Source organism: Anthonomus grandis, chromosome 2 (genome assembly GCF_022605725.1).
Source record: "Anthonomus grandis grandis chromosome 2, icAntGran1.3, whole genome shotgun sequence".
NCBI classification, from domain to species: Eukaryota; Metazoa; Arthropoda; class Insecta; order Coleoptera; family Curculionidae; genus Anthonomus; species Anthonomus grandis.
In genome coordinates, this window is record NC_065547.1 from 6,078,340 (window position 1) to 6,104,761 (window position 26,422).

Here is a 26,422-nt window from a genome sequence, read left to right on the forward strand (position 1 = left end):
TTTTCTACCGAATTAAGAAGATCGGTATTTCTCATAAAAAGTAAGCATAAAAATACCAACTATCCCATGATGAAAGAGATTATCATGAATTTACCGTTCTGAGAGCTCAGTGTAAAAGGTTAAGTCAAGAGTGCTACAGAAATTATCTTGCTACTTTGAATGAGAACTTGACTAGTAATCCGAAAATTTTTTGGAAGTTCGTAAATAAGGAGAGAGCATCTAACATTGTGCCAAGGGAAATGTTTTTAGATAATAGTGTTGCAACTGATGGTCAGCAGATTGTTGATTTATTCGCTACTCACTTTTCTGCAGTCTATTCAAATGAAAACACAACCCCACCTGAAAAGTCTTTTAGCCAGATTAATATTGACTGTCCTGTCATAAGTCTGGCTGAGGTGTTTGATAAGCTGGGGGCTTTCCCTAATAAGTTAATGATTGGTCCAGATGGAATCCCCAATATTCTTTTAAAAAACTGTCGATATGCACTATCACAGCAACTATGTAAACTTTTTAACTTGCCTCTTATTTCTGGAACATTTCCAGACATATGGAAGGAAGGTTATATTTCTCCTATTTTTTAATCAGGGTCGAGGGATGATGTCAGAAATGATCGTAGTGTGTCCATAGTGTCATCCATCCCCAAAATTTTTGACAGCCTTATGTTTGCCCATTTAAATTGGCAATGTAGAGAAATTATTGTTGAGGAACAGCATGGTTTTAGAGGTGGTCGGTCCACTCTTACAAATTTACTCATATACCACAACAAGTTGTCGGATGCCTTGGAGAGGGGGTATCAAATTAATGCTGTATATACAGACTTCTCCAAGGCGTTTGACAAGGTAAATCATTTGTTATTAATTGAAAAATTGAGAAATATAGGGTTCTGATAGATTGCTAAAATGGTTGCTTAGCTTTCTTAGTGATAGAAAGCAAGTGATTAAACTTGGTAATTTTATATCTAGGGTAATTAAAGTTTGTTCTGGAGTGCTACAATGTGGACACTGCTCTCCTTTGTTATTTAGTTTATTTGCTGATGACCTCAAACTTTTCTTGGTTATTGTGAATGAACTTGATATCAGCCTCTTACAGAAAAATCTTGATGGCCTTTCTCTGTGGTGCCAAAATAATTTGTTGGATTTGAATATTAATAAATGCTTCCAAATTTCATTTCATAGGAAAAAAAGTAGGATCCCATCATTTTACACAATTAACGGCCAGAAACTTCAATTAAAGGATGTTGCTAAGGATTTAGGAATACTGTTTGACACGAAATTAAACTTCGCAATCATATAGACCAAATAGTAGTAAAAGCTAATACAGTGGTGAGTTTTACGCTTAGAAATTGTGAGGGGTTATCATTGCAAGCTGTCAAATCTGTATATGTGGGATTGGTACGATCACAGCTTGAGTATGGCTCAATTATCTGGACTCCCCAGTATAATGTCTATAAGTCATTACTGGAGAGTGTGCAAAACCAATTTTTAAGATATTATAACTACATGTTTAATTTGGATCTTATTGCTAATCATGATTATTCCCAAATATTGAATTATGTTAAAGTTTTGTCTTTGGATAAAAGAAGAACAATATTTGACATCTGTTTTATCTATAAGTTGTTGAATGGTATTATATCCTGTCCGGATTTACTTTCCCAAGTTAAATTTTCTATTCCTCAGAGAACACTTAGACAAAATAATTTATTTCATATTGGATTCCATAGAACCAATTATGGTAAAAACTCTTTTTTGGTGAGATCTCTAGATTTTTTAGATCGGGAGGAGAGGCTAGATGTTTTTGGCAATTCATATGGGTCTTTTAAGAGTAGTTTAATGAAAATTTTGAATACTTAGTATTGTTCAATTAATATTTTTAATTAATATGTTGTTTGATGGGTAAACCAAGTGAGAATTTATGTTCCTAATTTATTAGTTAATACAAAGATGTTTTTTTTGTTTATTTACTTTAGAGTCTTTTTTTTTAGTTGAGTACTTTAACTCTTAATAGTTTAAGTAAGGATTATTAATTATTGACAAAACTGTATTTTATAATTAATTTTTTTTTGTAATGGGGGTTTCCCGTTTAATGAATAAAAAAAAAATAATTATAATAATTTGTAGTATATTAGGTAGAGTTTGGCAACATCCGGTTGTCTAGATGAGCGAATTTGTTTTAGTAAGCGGCTATTATAATTTGTTCCAGTTGTAATTATTTTATACACCGTGAAATTGATTCTTTTTTCTAAAATGCATTACAGCCCATTTTACAAAAATCAAACGAAGATTGAGGTTGATATTTGAAGTGGTGTGTAAAATCAGGTGTAAAAAAATGACCTAGAAAATGTTCTAATTCATATTTTAGGATAGGAAACATGCAGTTTTTTGAAAAGCTTTTATTCAACTTGCAATGTATGTATGTATGTACATATGTAACTAACTATGTATGTTCGGTGCAAATCTTGAAACTCAAATTCGACCAACTTCTAGTTGTCCGATTTTGGTGAAATTTCGAACATATACGTAATTCCGGAGACAATGAATTTTAGTACTATTTAGTACTAAAATTAACTAAGGTTGGTATTTCTATATGCATAAAAAATATTAATTAATTTTTCAAAATAAAACTTCTTCAAGTTAAAGTTTTTATTCAAAAATTTTAATTTAATTTTAACTTAATTAACTCGTAACGATAGTTGTATACGCAAATTTCAAATATACTAGGTTTTTATTTAGTTTTTAAATTTACATAAAAAAAGGTTACAAAGTTTAATTACCAATACATTAGTTGTTTGGGATTTTCGTCTTAGAAAATATGTTTTTACGGCGAAGAAACCAAATAACTAGTAAAAAACATGAATTTGACACGATCTAGATTTTATTTACTACATTTTAGCGAAAAAGATGCAACATCTAAAAAAACTGGCAAATATGATCCATAAATTAAATTATTTAAATTGCCAGGGCTGTATTTTCCTGCCAATCTACGCTGCCCTCTACAGAACTAAAGAAATCATTTAGTTGTTCTCGTATTGCGAATGCTGCATTTGTTGATCATTACCAAATTTCGAAAACATTTTTCTTTAAAATAAATTTAATGTACCAACCCAATTAAGTTTCGATCCAAACTGAATACTTTAAAGTGCGTCATGACCGTCCAATGCGATGCGGGATGCGGCCGTGTGTCGGACATGTGTGTTTTGGGAGATAACGCACCGAGACACGGCCGAGCTACGCTGCGGGCATGGTGCGGTCTCGGTACGGATATGTGTGCCCCGACCTTAAGTTGCACATCTGAAAAACGGTGTCGCAATTGCAATCAAGAGCATCATACCTTACTGTATTTTAAATCAAACAATGAAAAGTTTAACGTTAATAAGAATTTAAATTCAAATTTGCCGGTCAAGGCAACTAGGAATCTTGAAAGTCCAATGCCATCTACTTCTAAAGCTTCTACTGTGGGTATGCTAATAAATGATCAGGAAGTTTTGCTTGCTACTGTGTTAGTAAAAATTAAAGATGCCTTTGATCAATGGCATACTTTTAGAGCCATTCTTGACGGTGGAACTCAGTCCAGTTTTATTTCGAAAAATTGTGCTAATAAATTACATTTATCCACATTTAATATATCTATGTCCCTGCATGGTCTTAATTCTATGTATGCTACTGCCAAAAAATGGCGTGCATTGTATAATTTCATCAATTTACAATTCAAGTCATACCCTTTCACTTGATGCCGTTATTTTGGACAAAATATGCGACGATTTACCTTCTATTTCCTTTTCAAAAGAAAACTTTACTTTTCCTTCGGATTTGCAATTGGCGGACCCTTACTGTTATAAAAAATCTTAAATCGATCTTTTGCTTGGAAATGATATTTTTCCATATATTTTACAAGATGGTAAAATTCGTTACGGTCCAGATAAACCAGTATGCATTAAAACTTACTTTGGGTGGACCATAACCACATGTAGTACTAAAAATTTAAATGAAACAAAATTTTTGGCAAATTGAAGAAGTACCAGAGATTCATGCTTAATCTAAGGATGATGAATATTGTGAAAACTACTTTTTAAACACAACTCACAGAACCAAATCGGGACGTTAAAGTTTCTCAACCATTAATTATTATTAAAATTGGTAAGATTTTGGTAAGCTCCTATAGGCTCGATATGCTTTAAATAAGAATTCCTTTGACTGTTAAGGTTTATCAACCATAAATTATCATTAAAACTGCTAAGATTGTGATAAGCTTTTAAGGGCCTTTTATAGCTAAAGTTATCAATTTATTAGTTTAAGGATTATTTGTTCATTAATATAAAAATTGTTATTCGATTTAAAGCTTCACTAATCGGTCAAAAATTATTAAGATTTTGATACGCTCCTTTAGATTTTAACTTTTGATAAGCATACCAATAATTAACATAAAAATTGATAGGATTTAAATATACTTAATTTTATTGATTATAAAGGTTTACATATCAAAAATTGCTACAATTTAAACATACTCTTAGAAGTTAAGTATATTTTAAATAAACAATTTATTGATTTAAAGATTCTTATTCCAGTCTTTCTAACTAGTACTTTTGTGAGTTTTTCCTAACTACTACCTTAAGTGAGTTTTCTGAATAAATTGGCAACCCTTAGACGTAATTTGCAGTATGCCTGATAACCACATCGTCAGACGAGAATTTCTTAATATTTCATTATTTTTAGATAACATTATTACTCGATCCTGAATATATAGAGTTTTTCCAGTTTTCTTAATTGTTACTTTAATGATTTAGTTCGGTCTGATTCTGGATGAGTTTTTTATATTTTTTATTACTGTTCTATCCTTTAAATAGATCATTGAAGTTTTTCCTAATTACTTTTACAATTAATTTTTCTGTAAGGATCATTTTTTTTTTGTTATCACTTTGACCTGAATTTTGTCCTGTAAGTAAATCACTAAAATCTTTTCAATTTCTACTACGATTTTTTCTTCTTCTTCTCCTTCCTCTTCTTTTTCTTTTTTTTTCTTCTCCTTCTTTTTCTTCTTCCATTTATAACTCTCCTGAAGAAGAAGGTTTTGTAGTTCCTGATGATTTGGACGAGTTTTCCTAATTTCTACCTGTTTGCAGATTTTCTAATTAATAAAATATATAATTCGTCAAAGAAGTTTTATATTCCCTTGTAGTTTGGACAAGTTTTCCTCATAACTTGCTGCTCTTCTGAAAAAGTTAGGTAGTGCCAGGACGAGGTTTTTGTATTTCTGGTCAATTCGATTAATTTTTTCTCATTAGTTCCCGTTTATAACTCTTCTGAAGAAGATACGTAATCCCTCGAAGAAGTTTCTCTGTTTCCTGACTCTTTACACGACTTTTCCTGATTACTTGATAAGGGCAAACACATCATCATTCGACTGTAGAGAAAAAACAAAATGGTTAATTAGGAGTTTTGTACAATATATATTGAGTTTAGGTTTTATCGGTGTAACGGTAAAAGTACATTTTTCCATCGTAATTCGATGGCCTAAAACCATAATTATTTCGTTAATTTTTTTTTCTCTAATAAATGTGATATTTATTATCGTGACCTATTGGGGTCAGTTGTGTTTGAAGCTTAGTTTAATTGTTGTTTTAGTTAACATGTTTAAAAATTTCCTAATATTGGGTAAATTAAATATAAGGGCTTAAATAGATAAATATATAAATAAATAAATTAAAATTTTTCATAAAATTTGAGCTTATATTTTTTTTCTAATTTGTTTTTATTTGCTTGTCCAAGATTTGTTGATTTTATTTTGATCGATTTATTGATTTAAAAATTCATTATTCGATCAAAAATATATTAGATTTAAAAAAAGGTTACATGTGTTTCGCTTCTAAAGGCCTCATCAGACCTGAATAAAAATAACAAAATACTACAACCTACTTAAATTAATATTTATGATAAAAAGAAAGTAGTACCTAAATAACAGCTTATAAAAATTACATATTGAAAAAACAATATTAAGAAGTCTCGAATTTCTCAACCTAAATATAAGTTCTAGACTTTTGACCAAACTTTCAGCTTTTTTTTTTTTATTAACTTGTTTCTTTAAGAAAAATTGACGATTACTTTTAATTTGATTATAAAAGTTCATAAGTCAAGAATTAACAGAAAAATTGCTAAGATTTCGATAAGCTCTTATGAGCCTTTTGCGCCTATTTGTTTATTAAAACAAAAATTATGAATTAATTTAAAGGTTCACTATATACTATCACTTTCGTAATCAGTAAAAAATACAAAAATTGTTAAGATTTTGGATACACTCTTGTAGCCCTTGTATGTTTTAAATAAGAATGTTAATAATTATTTAGATTCATCAACCATAAATTATTATTAAAACTGAGAAGATTTAAATATACTCTTAAAAGTTAAATAAACTATAAATTAACAATTTGTTGACTGAAAGCTTCATTATTCGATCAAGTGTGCAAACATTTCTAAAACCTTGAAAAGCTCTTATAGTCAGAAATTAACAGAAAAATTGAGCCTGGCAATAACATTTTGATAAGCTCATATAGGTTCCATATGCTATTAATAATTATTTTAATAATTTAAATGTTCGGTATTTATTTAAAAATACGAAAATTGCTGTGATTTTAATTAGTTTTCATAGACTTTGCAGGCTTTAAATAGGAATTGTTTTAATTGTTAAGGCTTATCAACCATTAATTATTATTAAAATTACTAAGAATTTGAAAAGCTCTTATGGGCTTTTTATGCTTTTTTGATTATTAATACAAAAGTTATTAAGATCTTGATTAAATAAATATTTTAATAAGTATAAAGGTTTATAAATCAAGAACTATTCAAAAATGCTTTGATATAAGCTTTATATGCTTTAAATGATTATTTTATTGATTATAAAGATCTACATATCAATAATTAATCTAATAATAAGCAAAAATGTGTCGTAATAAAAGACCTTTTATCAACTTTTAAATTTTCAACTTTTTTAAGTGGCAAACAATTTTCCATCTTACTTCGCCAAAAAAATGCAGGTGAAGCAATTTACCAGTAAAAACGTATGGTAATAAACATGATAAACGCAATAAACAGTTTCCGGGGATGTGGATTAGCAGGCGTGGTGTAATTGAATGGCCTGCACGGTCGCCAGACTTAACCCCATTAGATTTTTTCTTTAGGGCTATTTAAAAAGCAAAATTTATAAAATCCCACCTAAAAATATGAATGATTTAAGGGATCGATTACTTGCGAATGTTTATAGCGGACAAAGACTTGCTAATGTTCGTGAGCAATTTCAAAACAGACTTTATTATTGTCTCGCGAAGTCTATAAACTTACATTTTGTATACCCCATTGTGAGGTAGATTGTATGCCCTTTAAAATAATGTATCATCACACTACAAGATAGCCATTTGATATAAGTATGATGTCTATAAAATATTAATTATTACCAGACACTATTCTTTGTCACTGCTGAATTGAGATTTCAATGCTGCTTACAATGATGTGTCATACGATAGGATTTGACATATTAAAGTTAGGTTAGCTGGACCTCAACCAGCATCAGCACCGGTGTTGAGGGTGTGTGGAATGGTTAAATAATAAAGCATAAAGCAAACATCCCTCTGTATATCTAAATTTTGCGTGTTTTCTTTAACGAGTGATTAAGGGTGGTTCAAATTAAAATAAAAGCACTGTATGTAAAAACTGAAGGTATATTATTCTTGTGAATTTGTGATCAGAAAATTGCTAAAATCTTAATAAATTCTTATAGGTGCATGCCAAAAATAAAAATTTTAATAGTTGTTAATATTTATCAACCATAAATTATTATTAAAAATTATTAAATTTTGTCGCTGCAACAATTATTTCCCGCGTCTAAAGTTAAAGTTTTATATTTATACATTGGCAATACTTGGTTGGCACCTGGATGCGCAGACGACTTAGCAGTCTTGCGATTGAAGCACCACCAGTCGTCTCTCTCTCTCTCTCTCTTCAAGCATATTAAAAAAGTAATTCTCAAAAAGTAGTTCTTCGCAAGTTCTTTTTTGCAAAAGTCTACATTGTTTTTAAGAAAATTTAATCTAAGTGAATGCTTTGAAACAAGCAGAATCCAGTCAAGTTCTCCAGAGGAAATCAGGGATCCCTGCGACACTCACATCTAGAAATTCCAAAGGTAAGGTGCCATTCATCATTTTTATTGCCAAAGTATACCCTTTTCGCGTCGAATCTCAACAAAAAATTTGTCTTTTAATAGGAACCACCTTTTCGCGACAAATTTATATAAACTCTTGAAAGTTAAGTATATTTTAAATAAACAATTTATTGATTTAAAGGGTTATTATTCAGTAAAATATACAAAAAAAATTGAATCTTGATAAGCTCTTATAGGCTTCGTATGCTTTAAATAATTATTTAATTGTTTATAAAGGTTTATATATCAATAATTAAAAGAAAAATTGCTAAGATTTCCATAAGCTCTTCAGGGATTTTTATGCTTTGAATAATAATTTATTTAATATGTAAGTTTTGCAATCTGGCAATGGTAAAAAAATTTTCATTTCAAAGTTACATTTGATAACTTCCTATAGAACTTATATGCTTTAAATAATTATTTTAATAATTTAAATATTCACTATTTGATGAAACATACACATATTATTGTGATTTTAATGAGCTTTAAATAAAAATTCTTTTGATTGTTAAGGTCTATAAACTATAATTATTATTAAAATTGCTTTAAATAAGATCTTATGAGCCTTTTATGCTTTAAGTTGTCATTTTGTTAACTTAAAGCTTATTTGTTTAATGATACAAAAATTGGTAAATTTAAATATTTTATACAAATAATTTATTGATTTAAAGGTTATTATTCGATCAAATATATAAAATATTTTTAAAACCTTGATAAGCTCCTATAGGTTTAGTATGCTTTAAATAATTATTTTAATAATTTAAATGTTCACTATTTGATAAAAAATATAACAATTGTTGTGATTTTAATGTCCTCTCATAGGCTCTCTGCATGCTTTAAATATTGATAAACCTTAACAGTAAAAATAATTCTTTTTGCTGTTAAGGTTTATCAACCATTATTATTAAAATTGCTAAGATTTTGGTAAGCTCCTATAGACTTGATATGCTTTAAATAATTATTTTAATAATTTAAATGTTTACTTTTTGATCAAAAATATAAAAATTGTTGTGATTTTGATGAGCTCTCATAAGCTCTGTACGCTTTATATAAAAATTCTTTTGACTGTTAAGGTTTATCAACCATAAATTATCATTAAAACTGCTAAGATTGTGATAAGCTTTTAAGGGCCTTTTATAGCTAAAGTGATCAATTTATTAATTTAAGGATTATTTGTTCATTAATCCATAAATTGTTATTCGCTTCACTAATCGGTCAAAAATTATTAAGATTTGGATACGCTCTTGTAGATTCTGTATGCTTTCAATAAATATTTTATTAATTTTAAAAGTTTATAAATTAAGAGCTAACAGAAAAAATGCTAAGTTCTGATAAGCATGCCAATAATTAACATAAACATTAATAGGATTTAAATATACTCTAAGAAGTTAAATATATTTTAAATAAACAATTTATTGATATATAGGAAAATTGGTACATTTTGATAGGCTCTTATAGACTCTATATGCCTTAAAAAATAATTTGTTAAGTATAAAGGTTTATAAATCAAGAGCTAACATAAAAATTGGTAAGTTTTAATAAGCTATTATCAACTTCTTATACTTTGTTTAATTGATTTTAAAGGTTTACTTATCAAAAGTTGCTACAATTTAAACATACTCTTAAAAGTTAAGTATATTTTAAATAAACAATTTATTGATTTAAAGGTTTGTTCAATATTAGGTCAAATATACAAAAAATTTAAAAATCTTGCTTAGCTCTTATAGGTTTTGTATGAAGTAATTATTTATTTGATTATAAAGGTTTATAAATCTTTAACTTACAAATTTATAAATTTTAAATATAATAAAGATTTTGATAAGCTCTTAAGGGCCTTTTATAGTTAAAGTTATCATTTTATTGATTTAAGGATTATGTGATCATTAATATAAAAATTGTTAGTCGATTTAAAGGTTCACTATATCACACAAAAATTATTCAGATCTTGGTACGTTTTTGTATGCTCTATATGCTTCAAATAAATATTTGATTAAATTTAAAGGTTTATAAATCAAAAGCTTACATAAAAATTGGTAAGATTTTAATGAGTTATCATAGGCCTTGTATGCTTAAAATAGGGATTTTATTAATTGTTAAGATTCATCAACTATAAATTATTAATAAAATTTAAATATACTCTTAGAAGTTAAGTTTGTTTTAAGTAAACAATTCATTGATTTAAAGGTCAAGTATACAACAAAATTTAAAATCTTAATAAGTTCTTATGGGATTTTTAGGCTTTGAATGATAATTTATTTAATTTCAAAGTTCTGCAATCTGGCAACAATAAAAAAATTGTTACATTTCGATAAGCTCCTATAGTCTCTGCACGCTTTAAATAAGAATCCTTTTGATTGTTAAAGGTTACCAATTATTAGTTATTACTTAATGAACTCTTATGAGTATAATTTGTAATAAGCTTTTAAAGGCTTTGTATGCTTTAAATAATTATTTTATGAAATATAGAGTATAAATCAAGAATCAACGGCAAAAATGCTTTCATTAAATTTAAAAAAAATTTGATAACCTCTTTATGCTATTAATGACAATTTATTTGATAAGTTTAACCTATGGAGTCAATCTTTCTTCCTCAAAAAAACACTAAAAAACTCAAAATGTTTTTCTCGAATCTCGTTACATTCAAAACAAAATTTGTAGAGGAATATTATCTCAATGTTTCAGTATTTGTTTCACTAAGCTGAGTCAAGTAGTTCTTGAAGAAATTAAGAATTTTTGACAAGCACGAAGTAGGAAAACCTTGTTTCAATAATAAAGTAAATAAATTAGGAAAACTCATCAAGCAGCACTAAAAAAGTGCACCTTCTCCTAAACCGTCTGCTTATTATTCACCATTTAGCAGCTGTAAAAGTCCAACACCACCCAAAGTAAACAAAGAATATCTTGTATTTAGTGAAAGTGAATTATCTGAACGTAACATGTTATATAACCGATCAGTGGGTCACCTGGTGAGTAACACGTTCTACTTGGCATCGTTTTGTCCTTTTAGTAGGTCACTAGGTATCGCCTCGATAATTTCTAATTATTTATTCGCATATTACTACAGCGGACAAGATTTCCTTATTATTAATAATATTTCAGAAATGACTACTCCTCGCAAGTGGGTTACCGAACCTGATAATTACGTATGCACGTTATCAGAAGAGGTCCAGGAAATAGCCAGGGAGGAGCTACGAGAAGACACGCATTCCAGAGAGTCAGCTCTGGAATCGATGAGGGAATGGATCAAGCAGAATCCGAAAATAAAGAACTGCAGAATGGGTTAGTATATATCTAATTGTTCTCTTTTGGATGTTAATATTAATGTTTTCAGATGCCAAGTTCCTTTTGCGGTTTTTACGCTTTAAGAAGTTTAGTGTGGAGCAAGCGAAAGAGGCTCTGGAACGATACGTGCTACTGCGTCAAACTTTCGGGGTGGCATTCAATTGTCTGGATATTACCATTCCGATGATGGAAGAGCTCACGAATTTGGGATACATGTTCGCTTGTCCTAAGAGAGATAGTAAAGGCCGAAGAGTTATTGTGGCCAGACCAGGTAAATTAAGAGTTTCTTGGATTAAAACCGTGAGTATTCAGGATAAATTTGATTAAGGAATATTGTGGCATGCAAGGAGTAATATATATAATATTTAAATTCGACCCTCAATATGGAGATATCGGAATGTATAAGAGATACAAAGATGGTTATTAATTAGGGTAAAGTTGAGAATTTTTTAGCTTAAGTTCCGAAGAAGCTATTGTTTCGAAGATATTTGAAAATATCCGAAATTTTTAAAAATTGATTTTTATTTTTTTCTGAGCTTCTTTCTTAGTGCATTTTAAAATAATATGCACTTTTGCGTCGCTACTTTTTTCGTGCTACATGATGGTGTTTTTAAATTTTTAATATACGACGTTTCGTCTTTTGCCAACTATCATCAACTATGTGCAAAAGTACCTTTTTAACGATGTATCATAAGTAATATTAATTTTTTGTAAAGACCCAAATTTTTCGAAAAAAACTAAATTTGCAGCAGTTGGCTGCATCATAAACTGACAAGACAAGGTTATATAAATTGTCATAAATATCATATGTTTTAAATATTTGTATGTTTTTAGTGCCGTAGCAAACAGTGACAAGTATTTTACTAATAATTTAAGCAATTGTGTTTAATTATTTTAAACAATTATAAACAATTATTATAGAAATACAAATAGAATGTCAGAAATATATTTGTTGATATATCCGAAGTGACAGTAACCACGCTATACTTTATATAAAATTTTTAAGAAAAATCTTCGTGTTTGGTTTTTTTAATAGGCCTAAAAATAAATACAGAGATAGAATGGATGAAAAAACTAAAGAAAACTTATTACTTAATGAGGTATGGATTAGCGATTTTTATACTTATTGCGCTACATTAAAAAATACTTGAATTAAATGAGAACCCAGAGAAATCTACACGGAAAGTTTACCAAAATATTTTTGTTCTTATACAAGTGTTTAGAAACAACTTAAAAAAGTGGAATTAAGCAATTTAAAATTAACTTAGTTGAAAAACCTTTTACTGATTATCTCAATTTTCTTAAGAATATGATTTGGATTGATGAAAGTACGTTTACAAACTGTGGCATTTTTAATAGAAATAATAAACACATTTGTAGCCGAAATAATCCCCGACAATTTCGCCAAATTATTATTATTATTATTTCAAAAAAATTATCTTTTAATTTTAACGTTTTAAAAGACGTTATTCTTTTTAGTTTTTAAAGTCAAAATTTTTGAAATAAATTTTAACATTTTCTGGATTTTCCAAGCATTCTTATATTCCAGGCATTTGAAATAATATATCATTTTATTTCAGGATTATGGACTTTTTTTCCACGTCTGATTATTTGAAATAATTTTTCAATTTTAACTTTTTATGGTTTTAAGTTGTTTGTTTTTAATTTGAATTTTTTGGAATATTTTTTTAATTTTTTAAAATTATCAAACAATTATTATTGAAATTTTATTACTTTAATTTTAGGTTCTTAGGGTGAATTATTGAGGTTATTAATTTTTTTTATTTTATAAATTTTTATGTTTTTAGACTATTTTGATAAGCTTTCCCGGTTTAACTAGTAATTTTTTAGCTATTCCAGGCATTTAAAATAAAGTTTGTTTTATTTCAGGCTTTTAGAATCAGTTTTTCTATTTCCCAAATTGGAGTGATTTTTTATGAGTTCCAGACATTGAACGTAATTCTGTAGGTTCTCCAGAAAACCGGATTATATTTATATTTTATTTTAGACATTTAATGGAAATTTTTATGCCTTCCATAGATTTCAATAATTAAAAAAAATATTTTCCAGGATTTTTACATAATTTTCGAGGCATTTAACGTAATTTTCTAAAATCAAATGGAAAATTAATTTGATGTCATTATAAAGAAGCTTAGAAAACATAGAAAATTACTTTAAATGCCTGGAAAAAATTAAAAGCATTTGAAGTTCTCGAAAGACAATGAAAAATTTAAAAAAAATGACATTTTTGAAATATTTACAGGTGTTTCAAAAATAATAAGGGTACTACTCTAAAGTAATATGTGTACACTACTACGGTGTTGCATTCCTAGTATTGGTACCTATCTTGTATTTATAATGTATACTATTTATTGACAGTATAAATAATATTGTTTAATCAGTTTATGCACTGCCTATTGCGGCAAATTTAGTTTTTTCTTAAAAATTTAGATTATTAAAAATAAAAAAAATTCTTTTTGATACATTATTAAAAAGGATTCTCTATCTGTGTAAATATTATTTTTTGATAATATGTAAGGTGCAAACACCCATGTCTATTGAGAGAATATTTCCAACTTTCCATTTAGTTAATAGGAGTTATAACAGTTTTATTGTCACTTCTTATTAATATATTACAATCTAATAAGTTTTTAGCAAAACTCCTTAAAGCTAGAAAAGCGACCATAAGTTCTAAATTGCTTATATGTGTTTTCTTCATATTTGGGCTCTAAGTATTCTAATTCCTTGGCATTTAGTCAACCGTAAGTATATGCTGAGAAAATTAAAATTAAATAGCCAATCAGTTTAGCAAATTTACGAATTTTAAACTTTTTTGACTCTTTGATATAGTTTTACGTAGAAATGATTTTTTAAACTTCTCCTTTAGTAATCTGATCTCAAATTTCTTGCAATCTATATGAAACCCCAAAAATATCCGTGATTGGGATGGTAACATGTTTGACTTTTCAACATTGATAATAAAACACAATAAGAGAAGTAAATTACAAGTAACTGAAAAGTTTCTAAGATTATCGTCTCTAGATTAAGAAATTTATAAAAATCCATTTAAGTAATTAACTGATAAGAAACCTTTGGATCTTGGAAAATGCATAATTGGCTTAACTAATTTACAAAACACATATGGCGCAGTTGATAATCCGAACGGAAGACATGTAAATTCATAAAGACGGTCCTTAAATGCAAATCTTAAAAAGTATCTAATCTACTCTTCTTATTATTTGGAACCACGTAATAAGCACCCCTTAAGTCACATAAGTACCTTGCGAGATAGTATGTTTTTTACATTTTAAAAATTTTCGAATTTAAAATGTAATGTCTACGAGCTTGTTTAACGATTTTAAATTTAACGCAAATCTAAGGTCGCCATTTGGTTTTGCCACTAGAAAATAAGGAAATAAAAATTCGCTTTTTTATATTTACATTGCTCAATAGCACTGTTTGATACGATTTTGGTAATGCTAATTTCAATATTTTCTACTTTCTTAAGATAATAATTATTTTATAAGGAAAGTACTTTTGACTGAAAGGGTGTATAATATATAGGGTGTATAATATAAAGGGTATATAATATATATAGTTACAAAAGGAATTATATATCCTTCGACTTATAAGACTTGTGGGTCTTCTGTTTACGCCAATTATTTAAAAAAAAAGAGCAATTTGACCTGCATATTAGTTATTCGGTACCTATTCTAGTTCCTTCTGTTTTTCCAATGTTTCTGTCCTAGGATCTGCTTGTAATCATCTCTCGTCCTCTTTGTCTCTTGTATCGTGTTTCTTCAGTTGAATTTTTCATGTTGAGAAAACTTCATCTTGGTTCTTGGTGACTGACGGCTGGACTTTAAATTGCCATCAGAAGTGCTTGGTCTCTGTTCGTTGTTTGGGGAGAGTTTGTTTAATAACACCTTTGTCCTCTCACCAAAATCTTTACCAAATATCCATTCATCGGATTTTGATCCTTTATAAATGAGTAAAGTTAGTGTTTTCTATGTACAGATAATAAATAATGCGCCTCACATAACATCTGCGAAGATTCTATCATGATCTGGGATGAACTTTTAAGAAGTTCGTCTAAAGCATATCTTATGCAAGTGAGTCCCTTGCAAAATTTCAGAAAAGAGTCTTTTTTGGTATCAGCGCTAGAAAGTAGAGCTTTTATTTTAAAATTTACCTTTGGGGCTTCTAATAAGGGACAATTATCTCAGAAAGGAATTTTTGCCTATCGATCTCAAGTATCCTTATTGAAATCTTTAGTTAAATCACTAGACCAGCGGGTCAAGATCTAGTTATCCAATGATGTCTTGTGGGTTCTTCGTCTCGCTCCATTTCAGAAGCAGAAAACGATGACTCAATAACACGCCTCTGAGTTTTTCGCGTGCGTACCTCCAACTTTCACTATTTCCAATGAATTTGAGGAAAAAGAAGTTTCGTCTGTGTGTGAATCACCTAAGAAAGAGGGTTCGCTTTCGTTAGTATACGAAAAAACAAATTTTGAACTATATAAACAATTCGATCTCCTATTGAAATGTTATTATCATTTTTAACTTTGACCAAGATTCTTGTATACGAACTCGATACCTCGATAAATAAATAAAAATCTCGAGAACCACATGGGATAGCGCTGATAAGGGTTCTTAGAATTATCAGGGGTCGAAATACAACCCTGGAATTTATCGTCATGAGTTCGAGTATTTATCTTTGTATAAGCAGACATATTTGTTTATAATGTAATAGAATTTCATTTATAATGTCTATAAAATACTGATTCAATTTGTTGAGTAAACTATTTTTCCTATTAATAACTACGCCGTTAATGTCTACTTCCTATAAATTCATCACTTATTTCCATATACTTTGTCTTCATAGTACTTTCTCTTTTCATCCCTTATTGTTTTTACTGCCAAATTTATTTTTTCTTGGTAATTTGAAGATATCAGAAGTTTGATTTTTTTTTATATAACTTATAACTTACATCCCTACTTCTAGTAGCAGCTTTCACAACATCGTTTTACCAAACTTTATATCTAAGATAAATTTTAACTTTTCTCAACGGAGCTATAATATCTAATGCACTTATTATGATACTAATAAGTTCATAATAATTTTAATTTATATTTGCATGAATATAAATAAAATTGCCCTGTTCCAGTATCTTGTTTAAAGTAATAAAATCAATATATCTTCCTCTACTTTGCGAGATTCTTGGCTCTTTTGAATATACATTGTTGAAACATATTTTAATGGTTTGCTAACATTACACCAATAATTTAATCCTTATCTTTACCTGACCGGGTTGTGTCATTCACAATATCAAATAAACTCACATCAATTAAAATATTTTTAATTTTTTTTGATTCTCGAATTTTATAAATCGTATCATGATAGAAGATTGATTACGAAGAATGCTTTCCTCACGCCACCCAAAGAAAAAAATGTCGAACTCAACCCTTGAAGAACTAGGAGACCTAGAAAGAGAAATTACAAAATATTCCCTCTTATTGTAAACTATTTTAATTGCAACCAATGTTTTTTCTGTGTACATACCTGAATTATTCGTTTAATTCTGAGATTATCTTTCACCAGTCTTTCTACTAGCACACATTATAACCAGTCAATGTCAATTTCTGTGTCCAAAATATTAAATTTACATCATACTTATTCTGATCCTTTAAATCTATTGCTAGATCAGCTATCTATGGAGTATTTTGATCGTTGTTATGGGTTGAATTTATCTCTTGTTTATTTATATTCATAAGATCTTGAAACTTTTCTAGTTCTATGCCACTATTTTTTTTTATGGACGTATTAACGTACCAACTTTATTATCCAATTTAGGTGTGTTTGATTTAAATAAATTCACCAACGGAGACATGTGCCGAATCCACGGAATCGTCTATGAAACCCTAATGGAAGACGAAGAAAACCAAGTGAGAGGATTCGTCCATTTTGCCGACGGTTCCGGAGTGGGTTTCGCTTATCTAACATTGTTCACCATCAGGGAAGCGGTGCGCATTGTCAAAAATGGAGAGGTACTTCGTTTTAAATCTCTCTCTAATAATCTCTAATTTATCTTTGTTTTTAAGAAAACCTTACCGATGCGTCATAAAGAGGTGCACGGGTTCAATATACATCCTTCGATGAAATTCGCCTTGGATTGGGGAATGTCTCTTATATCGGAAAAGATTAAGAGTCGAGTGAGGTTGTACTCGAATATCGAGGAGGTGCTTGAGGCCGGTTATGTGGAAAAAGAGGTTTTGCCCAAGGAGTATGGTGGCACCATGCCCATGTCTGAAATGATCGGTAAGTATGATCTTTTTTATTTATATTCTAACTAAATTGAATGGGAGTTAAAAAAAAGGTTTAAGGGGAATTTCCAGCTTTGTATTTCTGAAATTTTTGTTACATTAAAAAGCATCATATATCAAGAAGAAGAAATTAGAATAAAATTTTAAAATTTCCGTTTACAACAATACCCGGTATGCAGACGACAACATATTTGTAGCCGACGCAATAGAAAAGGAGAGCGAACTTACCTTAAATATAAAATTTTTTACCATTACAAAATCAGTTCAGCAACAGGAAAATCTATGGATCAATAGAGAATTAGTAGAGAAAGTGAGTAAATACAAATACTTAGGAACAGTGCTCAATGAAGGTAATGAGTACACTGAAAAAATTAAACCAAGAATTGAAAGGAAAATAAATGAGAAATGTGTTATGTGAAAATAGCTATGATAATAAGTAATTTTCTAAGAGAACATGGGACTTAAAGAAGAACGACTAAAAAAAATTAAAAATATATGAGAAGGAAGAGAACAATTAAAATAAATTACGAAATCTCTGAAGAATAAAATTATAAGAGACATAAAAAGCAATTTCTAAAAATGCTCTTAAGAATGACTGCCAAATTGTTTTTTATGTTTTGTTTATTTGAAAATGCTTGAAAATTTAAAAACTTTTAAGAAAATACAGGAAAACTCAAAAATTATCAATTATCTAAATCAGCAATTTTTCTTTTGTATTTCTGAAAATGTTGAAAATAAAAAATAATATTAATAATAATAATATGTTTATTTAGCATATTTGCTACAAATATGGTAACAAGGCAAGATTCGAGAAAGTACAAACTTATAATTAACAATATAAAACCTAAAACTAGTGGGTTAAGAGGTGTAAAAATAAACTCTATTTTTATAGAAAAAGTACCTAGAATATTTAAATAAATGAAATTATTATTATTTTGTAAAAATTCGCAAAAAATATTGAGTAAAAAAAGAAAATTAAAAAAATAAATAAATGGTGGGTAAAAAAATGTTTATTTAAAGAAAATAAATTTAAAGGAGCATGTGTCCCTCCACAGCACGACTGTGCAAAGTACTGTCCAAAGAACCTGGAACTAAATTGGGGTCGCTGTCACTTCCAGATGGTGGCTTTACTACCAATGAGCACTGGAGGTTATGCTGCGCACTCACTTCCCAGACTCCAACTCATCTCGCGATCCTCCTAGCTGTTCTCGGGCTCCGATTCGCTTAGAGTTCGAGACTGCTAGAAGAATAATTACCTACGAGAGGGTGAAATGGGCAATCAAGACATTTCCCCCCTTCAAATCTCCGGGCATGGATGGATTATATCCATGCCTTTTGCAAAACGGGTTAAAAGTCCACACATAGTCAGACTATTCAGGACGTCCCTTTCTCAGGGCTACGTCCCAAAGTAATGGCGTCAAGTGAAAGTCGTCTTCATTCCGAAACCCGGAAAAAGTGATTTTACAGATCCCAAATTGTACCGACCTATCAGCCTTACCAGCTTTATGTTGAAGGCGATGGAGAGGCTGATTGATCGGTACCTTAAGGAAAGCATCCTGGTCAACAAACCACTGCATGTGCACCAATACGCCTATCAGGCGAGGCAAATCCACGGACCTGGCCCTACACCACCTCGTGAGGAAGGTGGAGGGTGCTCTGGGTAGTGGCAAGGCCTGTCTGGGTGCGTTTCTAGACATTAAAGGTGCGTTCGACAACACTCCTTTCGCATTAATCTGCCAAGCACTCGACAGCCGCGCCTCAGAACCCTGTTTGGTTAGCTGGATAGAAGCCATGCTCTCGAAACGTCATGTATCTGCCCAGCTCAACAACGAGATTGTCGAAACGTTGGCGGCTAGGAGTTGCCCGCAGGGAGGAGTATTGTCCCCTACCTTGTGGTGCCTTGTGGTTGACAGCCTTTTAAACAATGCTGGCCTATACACACAGGCCTACGCTGATGATCTGGTAATTCTTTGCACAAGGAGAGAGCCGTCTCAATGCGGGGCCCTATGATGAGAGTCCTGCGTATAATGGACATATGGTACCTCTCGGGGGGTCTCAGGATTAACCCCAAAAAGCAGAGCTCCTACTATTTACGAGGAGACGTAACTTTGGCCCCTGTTATATCTCTAGGTAGCGTGCAGCTGCATTACTCCAGGACAGTTAGATTTTTGGGAATCAAGTTAGATCCCAAACTCTCCTGGCATGATCATGCAAACACCAGAATGAAGAAGGCCACCTGCGCGCTATGGGCCTGCAGGCGGGCTTTCGGCAATACCTGGGGTCTGTCTCCTAAGATCCTCAACTGGATCTACTCGCGCATTGTGAGACCTCTTCTCACACGGCTATCGTTTGGTGGCCATGTGCGGAGAAAGCGAAAATTCGTGCTCAACTGGACAGAGTTCAACGTCTTGCATGTCTCAGCATAACGGCTTCCATACGGACGGCGCCAACTAGAGCGCTTGAGACTCTGCTGAGCCTTCCGCCTCTGGACCTCGTTGTGCAATTCGAGGCAATGAGGACTGCGTACAGGCTATTCGTCCTCGGCGAACTACGTGCTGGCGAGACCGGTCACGGAAAAATTTGGTCACGGGCATACAGGAATGTCCTCTCCTTCTGACGGGCAGTAACTGCATGGCTCCAGTGACTGTGGACTGCGAGGGATTCGTGACGCACATTGCAGGCAAAGAGGAGTGGCAGCAGTCCAACAGACCTGCATTGCTAAATAGGGGGACCATCTGGTACACAGATGGCTCCAGAATGAATAACAGAGCTGGATCAGGGCTTTGTGGTGGGATCCCACATACCAGTAGGGCATACTCGCTGGAGGAGCACGCCACTGTCTTCCAGGCCGAAGTATTCGATATTGTGGCCGAAAATGATCAAAATAATAATTCAAAGATTAAATTGAGGTATATTTCCGATATTATAATGAATAACAATAAATTTTTTTTAATCTACCCAAAAAAAAACTAAAAAAATATAAAGTATTATGGAACAAATGCCTGGAATAGATAAGATATTTATTATTATTATTTGATGAAAATTACAAAAATATGTGACAAAAAATCTAGAAGAATTTAAAAAATTTTGAAATTTACAATGAACAATTTTAAGAAAATGGAAAGAAAACTACACAACGCATAAAAAAAAATAAAAAAAAGGTCAAGTTTTAGGAGAGATGTGCATGGAATAAAAATAAAATTATGGTTTTAAAAATTAAAAAAAAAACTAAAAACTTATAAAAAGCAAGATAATTAAAAGAAACTACGAAATTTCTGAAAAACTAAATAAAAAGCAATATCCAAAATTACTCTCGAGCACGACTAACAAATTTTGTTCCTGTCGAATTTTTTTTCGAAATACATGAAAATAAGTAAACTATAAAAATTACGAATTATCTAAATCATTTTTTTCTTAAATTTTCCAAAAATAAGCCATCAATTTAAAACTATTTAAAGCCACCAAATATCAAAAATCACCCCAGTTTTATGCAAACGGTGCATGGAATAAGTAAAAACAATTATTATTATAATTATCTTGTGAAAATTTCCAAATAATAGAGAAATATACGAAAGAAAAAAAAATAAAAAAATAATGAAGGGTGGGAAAATTTCATTAAAAAAATTAGCTAGAATAAATAAGATTACCATCATGGTTTTTTGAAGATGCTCAAACAATAAAAAAAAACTAAGAGCAAAAACTTTTGTTTTAATTTGTAAATTTCTAAAACATTTAGAATTGTAATAAAGAATCAAGGAAATTCAAAATATGCAAAAAAAAACATAGTTAATATCGAAACAGACTGAAAATTATATAAAAACGTGTAAAAAATCCTCAAAAAATATCCAAAAGACTTTTAAAAAAAGTAAACCAGGAACAAATAAGATATTAAAATTATTATTTAGTTCCTAAATAATATCAGAAATATATAGAAAAAAAGCAGAGAAATTAATAATGAAACGAAATTTCGTAATAAAAAAATTTTTAGTTTTGTTTAAGTAGTATTTTTATTTTAGGCCTGATGATGCTCTTACTAGAACGAAACACGTGTAGCCCGTTTAATTACATGTTGTGAGACCGTGACTTTGTGTTTTTCTTTGTTTTTTGTCAATTTTGTATGTTGGTCTCTTAGAGAATAATGGATAAGATTTTTGGACACTTGTTAACGCCTGAAAATTATCAAAAAATAGGAAATGAAACTAGAAAATTCAAAGATTAAATTGAGATTTTATTGCGAGATTTATTATGAAAAAAAAAGTCAATAAGGCTTAAAACTATCCAAAAAAAAAAAACTCAAAAAATATAAAGTGTTATCGAACAAATACCTGGAATGGATAAGATATTTATTATTATTTGTTAAAAATTATAAAAATGTGTGACAAAAAATCTAGAAGAATATAAAAAATTGCGAAATTTACAAGGAAAAATTTTAAGGAAATGGAAAGAAAACTACCAAAAATGCAAACTAAAAAATTGAAGTTTAAGGAAAAAAATGTGCCTCGAATAAATAAAATTATGTTTTTTTTAAGAATTAAAAAAAAAACTGCAAATGTATAAAAAGCGGGATAATTAAAATAAACTACGAAATTTCTGAAAAACGAAATAAAATAAAAATAAAGAGCAATATCCAAAAATGCTCTCGAGCACGACTAGCAAATTTTGTTCTGAAATCCACGAAAATTATAAAATTTGGAAAAAATACAAATAAACTATAAAAATTATGAACCACCTAAATATTTTTTTTTTAAATTTCCAAAAATAAGCCACTTAAGCTATAGCTATTTAGCTATTTCAAGCCCCCAAATATCAAAAAAGCCCCAGTTTTATGCAAAAAGTGCCTGGAATAAGTAAAACTATTATTATTATCTTTGAAAATTTCGAAGCAATAGAAAAATATACGAAAGAAAACAAAATAAAAAAATAATGAAGAGGGAAAAAGAGTGAAATGTCCAAAAAATCCTCAAAAAATTATCTAAGAGACTTTTAAAAAAAGTAAATTAGAAACAAATTATATATTAAAATTATTATTTAGTTAATAATAAATATCAGAAATATATAGAAAGAAAGCAGAGAAATTAATAATAAAGCGAAATTCCGTAATAAAAAAATTATAATTATGGTTATATCAAAAGATAAATAAAGCAAATATCCAAGAACAAAATATTTAGTTTAATGAAAGAATTCAAATCCACTATAAAAAAAGAAAAATAAGGTCAAAAAAGCTCAAGCAAATGCTCAATGAAACAAGCTCCTATTTTTAGTTTATATTTTTTAAGAATATATTTTCCTAAATAGTGTTATAATAAGGAGAATAGAGGAGGTATCCAAAAAGGCTATCTAAGAGACTTTTAAAAAAAGTAAATCAGAAACAAATTATATATTAAAATTAATATTTAGTTAATAATAAATATCAGAAATATATAGAAAGAAAGCAGAGAAATTAATAATAAAGCGAAATTCCGTAATAAAAAAATTATAATTATGGTTATATCATAAGATAAATAAAGCAAATATCCAAGAACAAAATATTTAGTTTAATGAAAGAATTACCTGGAATATATGAAATTCTTATTATTTCAAAACAAACAGAAAAAAAAACACAAAATTTAAAACATCTACGAATCCACTATAAAAAAAGAAAAATAGGGTCAAAAAAGCTCAAGCAAATGCTCAATGAAACAAGCTCCTATTTTTAGTTTATATTTTTTAAGAATATATTTTCCTAAATAGTGTTATAATAAGGAGAATAGAGGAGGTATCCAAAAAGGCTCAGAATTACTTAAAAATATCCACCTACAAAATTATATGATACTTAAGCGCTAATAATCTACTGCAACAAAAAAATGTTTAAATCCTAATTAAGATATACAGGGTGATTTTAATGTTGATACTTTTTTTTTAACTGTGTATAGAACTCGATAAAATAAAAAATTTTTTCAAATAACTTTATTCAAAAAACCGAAAAATAAAAAAATTGCATTGCCAAAAGTTATAACCTTTTGATGTCCAATACGAGTCCATTACGGTCCACTGTAAATAAGTTGTTCAAAGTTGTCACCATTAACTTTTACACAACGATTTGCTCGATGTAACCACTGTTCCGTAACGGCACGCAATAGAGAAATGATTTGGACTCACATGGATTTAGGTCTGGCGACCTTGGTGGCCATGCAACTAGTCCATTTCGGCCAGTCCACCGATTTGGGTAACTTATATCCAAAAACTCGCTTACTTCTCGTCTAAAATGGGCAGGTGCTCCATCCTGCAGGAGCCTCATAGCTTACCTGATATTCAGTGGCACGTCTTCTAAAAGAACAGGCAGATTATTTTGCAAAAATTCCAAATAAACATCGCCCGTCAAACGGTCTGGTAAGATAAATGATCCAACAAGTATCCCATTCACAATTCCTGCCCACACATTAGCAGAAAAGCGGTGTTGAAAATTGGTTTTGCGAATTGCATGGGGATTATCAACAGACCAAACATGCGTATTTCGAAAATTATTAATTCCGTTTCGGGTGAATGTTGCCTCGTCCATGGCTAAAATTTTGTTCGAAAATGTTGATCATTTTCATGTTGTTGTAGGAACCATTCACAAAACTGAACTCTGCGGGGGAAGTCTTCAGGCAGTAGCGCTTGGACACGTTGAACGTAAAAGGGATTAAATTGATTCTCGCGCAATGTTGTCCATACTTTTGTTTGACTTAATCCGACCTGCCCCACAACAACTCGAGTACTTGTTGTTGGATCTTCTTCGATGAAATTTAAAATTTGTTCTTCCCTATGAACATTTTCAGGTCTCCTTCCTCTTCTTGCATGCCCTCCACGATGTTCCCGTAAACCGCCAGTATCCCTAGCCCGTTGAATAAGATTTATGAAACTTCTGGGTGTAGGATGATTCCTCAAAGGAAAGCGGTCTGCGTATAATACCGAAGCAGCACTTTGAAGACACTCTCCATAAATAAGCAACATATCCACAAGTTGATTGTTTTCATAACGATGTGCCATTTTTAGGATTTGCAAATTTAAAATTAACAACAATAAACCAAAAGTGTCTAAGACTAACTGATCGGTACAATGCGTGGTCGATAATACGAAAATTCGAGCAAAAACTAAACATAAATAGGCGATGGAAAACAAACCCATATGCACTTTTTTTTATTCTGTATGTCCCTTGTTTTTGAGTGTATCGAAAAAAGTTATTTGAAAAAAATGTATATTTTACCGAGTTCTATACACAGTTTAAAAAAAAAGTATGAGCTTAAAAATCACCCTGTATAGGGTAAACCCAAATATATGATAAAGATCTTGTAGGAACAGTAATAATAATAATAATAATTTAAAGAGTATAATTATAATTTAAATAAATATACTTTGAACTTTGGATACACTGCCAGGCGTTTCTTTTTTAAATAAGCGAAGAATAAATAAAATATTTGTGCATTATCCTTAAATTAATTGCGAGTTGGTGTGAAATCGATTTAAAGCAGTTGTCAGTTTTACTCAATAATACGAGAAAAATTTACAATAATTTATATAAATTATATAACATGCAGGGTGATATAATTGGATTGGGAATAGTCGTTGAGTTTGAGGGTAATTATCAGATAAAGAAGTCAGAAGAAACAGATTTTCTCATTACCACAAATTAATGTTCAAGAATAAGTTCTCATAAACATTTTACTTTTAACTTTAGAGCCCGTAATCCCAGAGACACATAAACGCAAACAAAAAATATCATTAAGATGAAGAAAAAAATAAATAATCATTAACAGATACTAAGAAATTTCCAAGTTAAAATTTTGTGAAAAAAGAGCCTGCAGTATACAAAATTGTATTTTTTTGGTTTGTCAACTAAAAGTCAGAAACATATCATTCACATTTACGTTGGAAGTTTTATAAAATTATAGGCATAAAATAAGAAAATCTCGCTCATCCAGTTTGGAGAGAGTCCAGAGGGTTACGTTATTATCCAATTTACGGAGAGGATAAACTGCCTCCGGAAAGGGGAGTTTAAAATGCGCTCGGTTTAATCAAAAACCAGCATTTTTCACATTTTAAAAATTTATCCTTTTCAAACTGGGCGGCCGCATCATTTTTCTTTTCTAACCACTCGGATGTCAACGCATAAATGCTTAAAAAGGGCCCGAGATTGTATAGAGCGCGCCAGTTTAAGGTGTATATCTGATTCAGATTGCTGAAAAATGTTTTTTCTCGTATTTATTCTATACAAAAGGGAAAAAACGTAATATTTTTCGTTTGAGGTGTTAAGGGAGGTGTTTTGTGTGTGAAAGATCTTCGTTCCCAAGGGTTTTGGGTTAATTAATGTATTTTTTAAGGGGTGATAAGGCAAATTAATTGAAAAGAGTATTATAGGGTTTAAGAAAGGGACACTGTGAAGAAAAATGGATAATAATAAAGTTTATATTGTTTTTAAAAAAAATTGCAGTTTTGCCATCTTTCAACCTTCAACTGGGCCTTTTTAAATAATTCTGAGCATTTTTGGTTCTTCTTCTTCAACTGACTTGTCGTTTCCATTATTGGCGATCATCCTGGATAAATCACGGCTATATTAAATAGTTCAGAAGTTGTTTTTGAAAACCATGTTTTAAAATCTTTAAGTCATGATG

General features: G+C 30.1%; 1 protein-coding gene across 4 annotated transcripts in view; it reads left to right on the top strand.

Annotated features, from left to right (window-relative positions):
- The window catches only part of LOC126750468 (alpha-tocopherol transfer protein-like), a 54,378-nt gene that overhangs the window by 17,843 nt on the left and 10,113 nt on the right, over nt 1–26,422 (top strand). For 2 of the 4 annotated variants that reach the window (XM_050460094.1, XM_050460096.1), the window contains exons 2-5: nt 11,284–11,463; nt 11,516–11,737; nt 17,323–17,516; nt 17,571–17,787. In XM_050460094.1, the coding sequence (XP_050316051.1) occupies nt 11,286–11,463; nt 11,516–11,737; nt 17,323–17,516; nt 17,571–17,787 (811 nt within the window). In that variant the 5' untranslated portion in view covers nt 11,284–11,285. Of the gene's footprint in view, nt 1–11,029; nt 11,151–11,171; nt 11,203–11,283; nt 11,464–11,515; nt 11,738–17,322; nt 17,517–17,570; nt 17,788–26,422 lie in introns of those variants that run through there. The other 2 variants (XM_050460097.1, XM_050460098.1) reach the window with 2 other exon arrangements.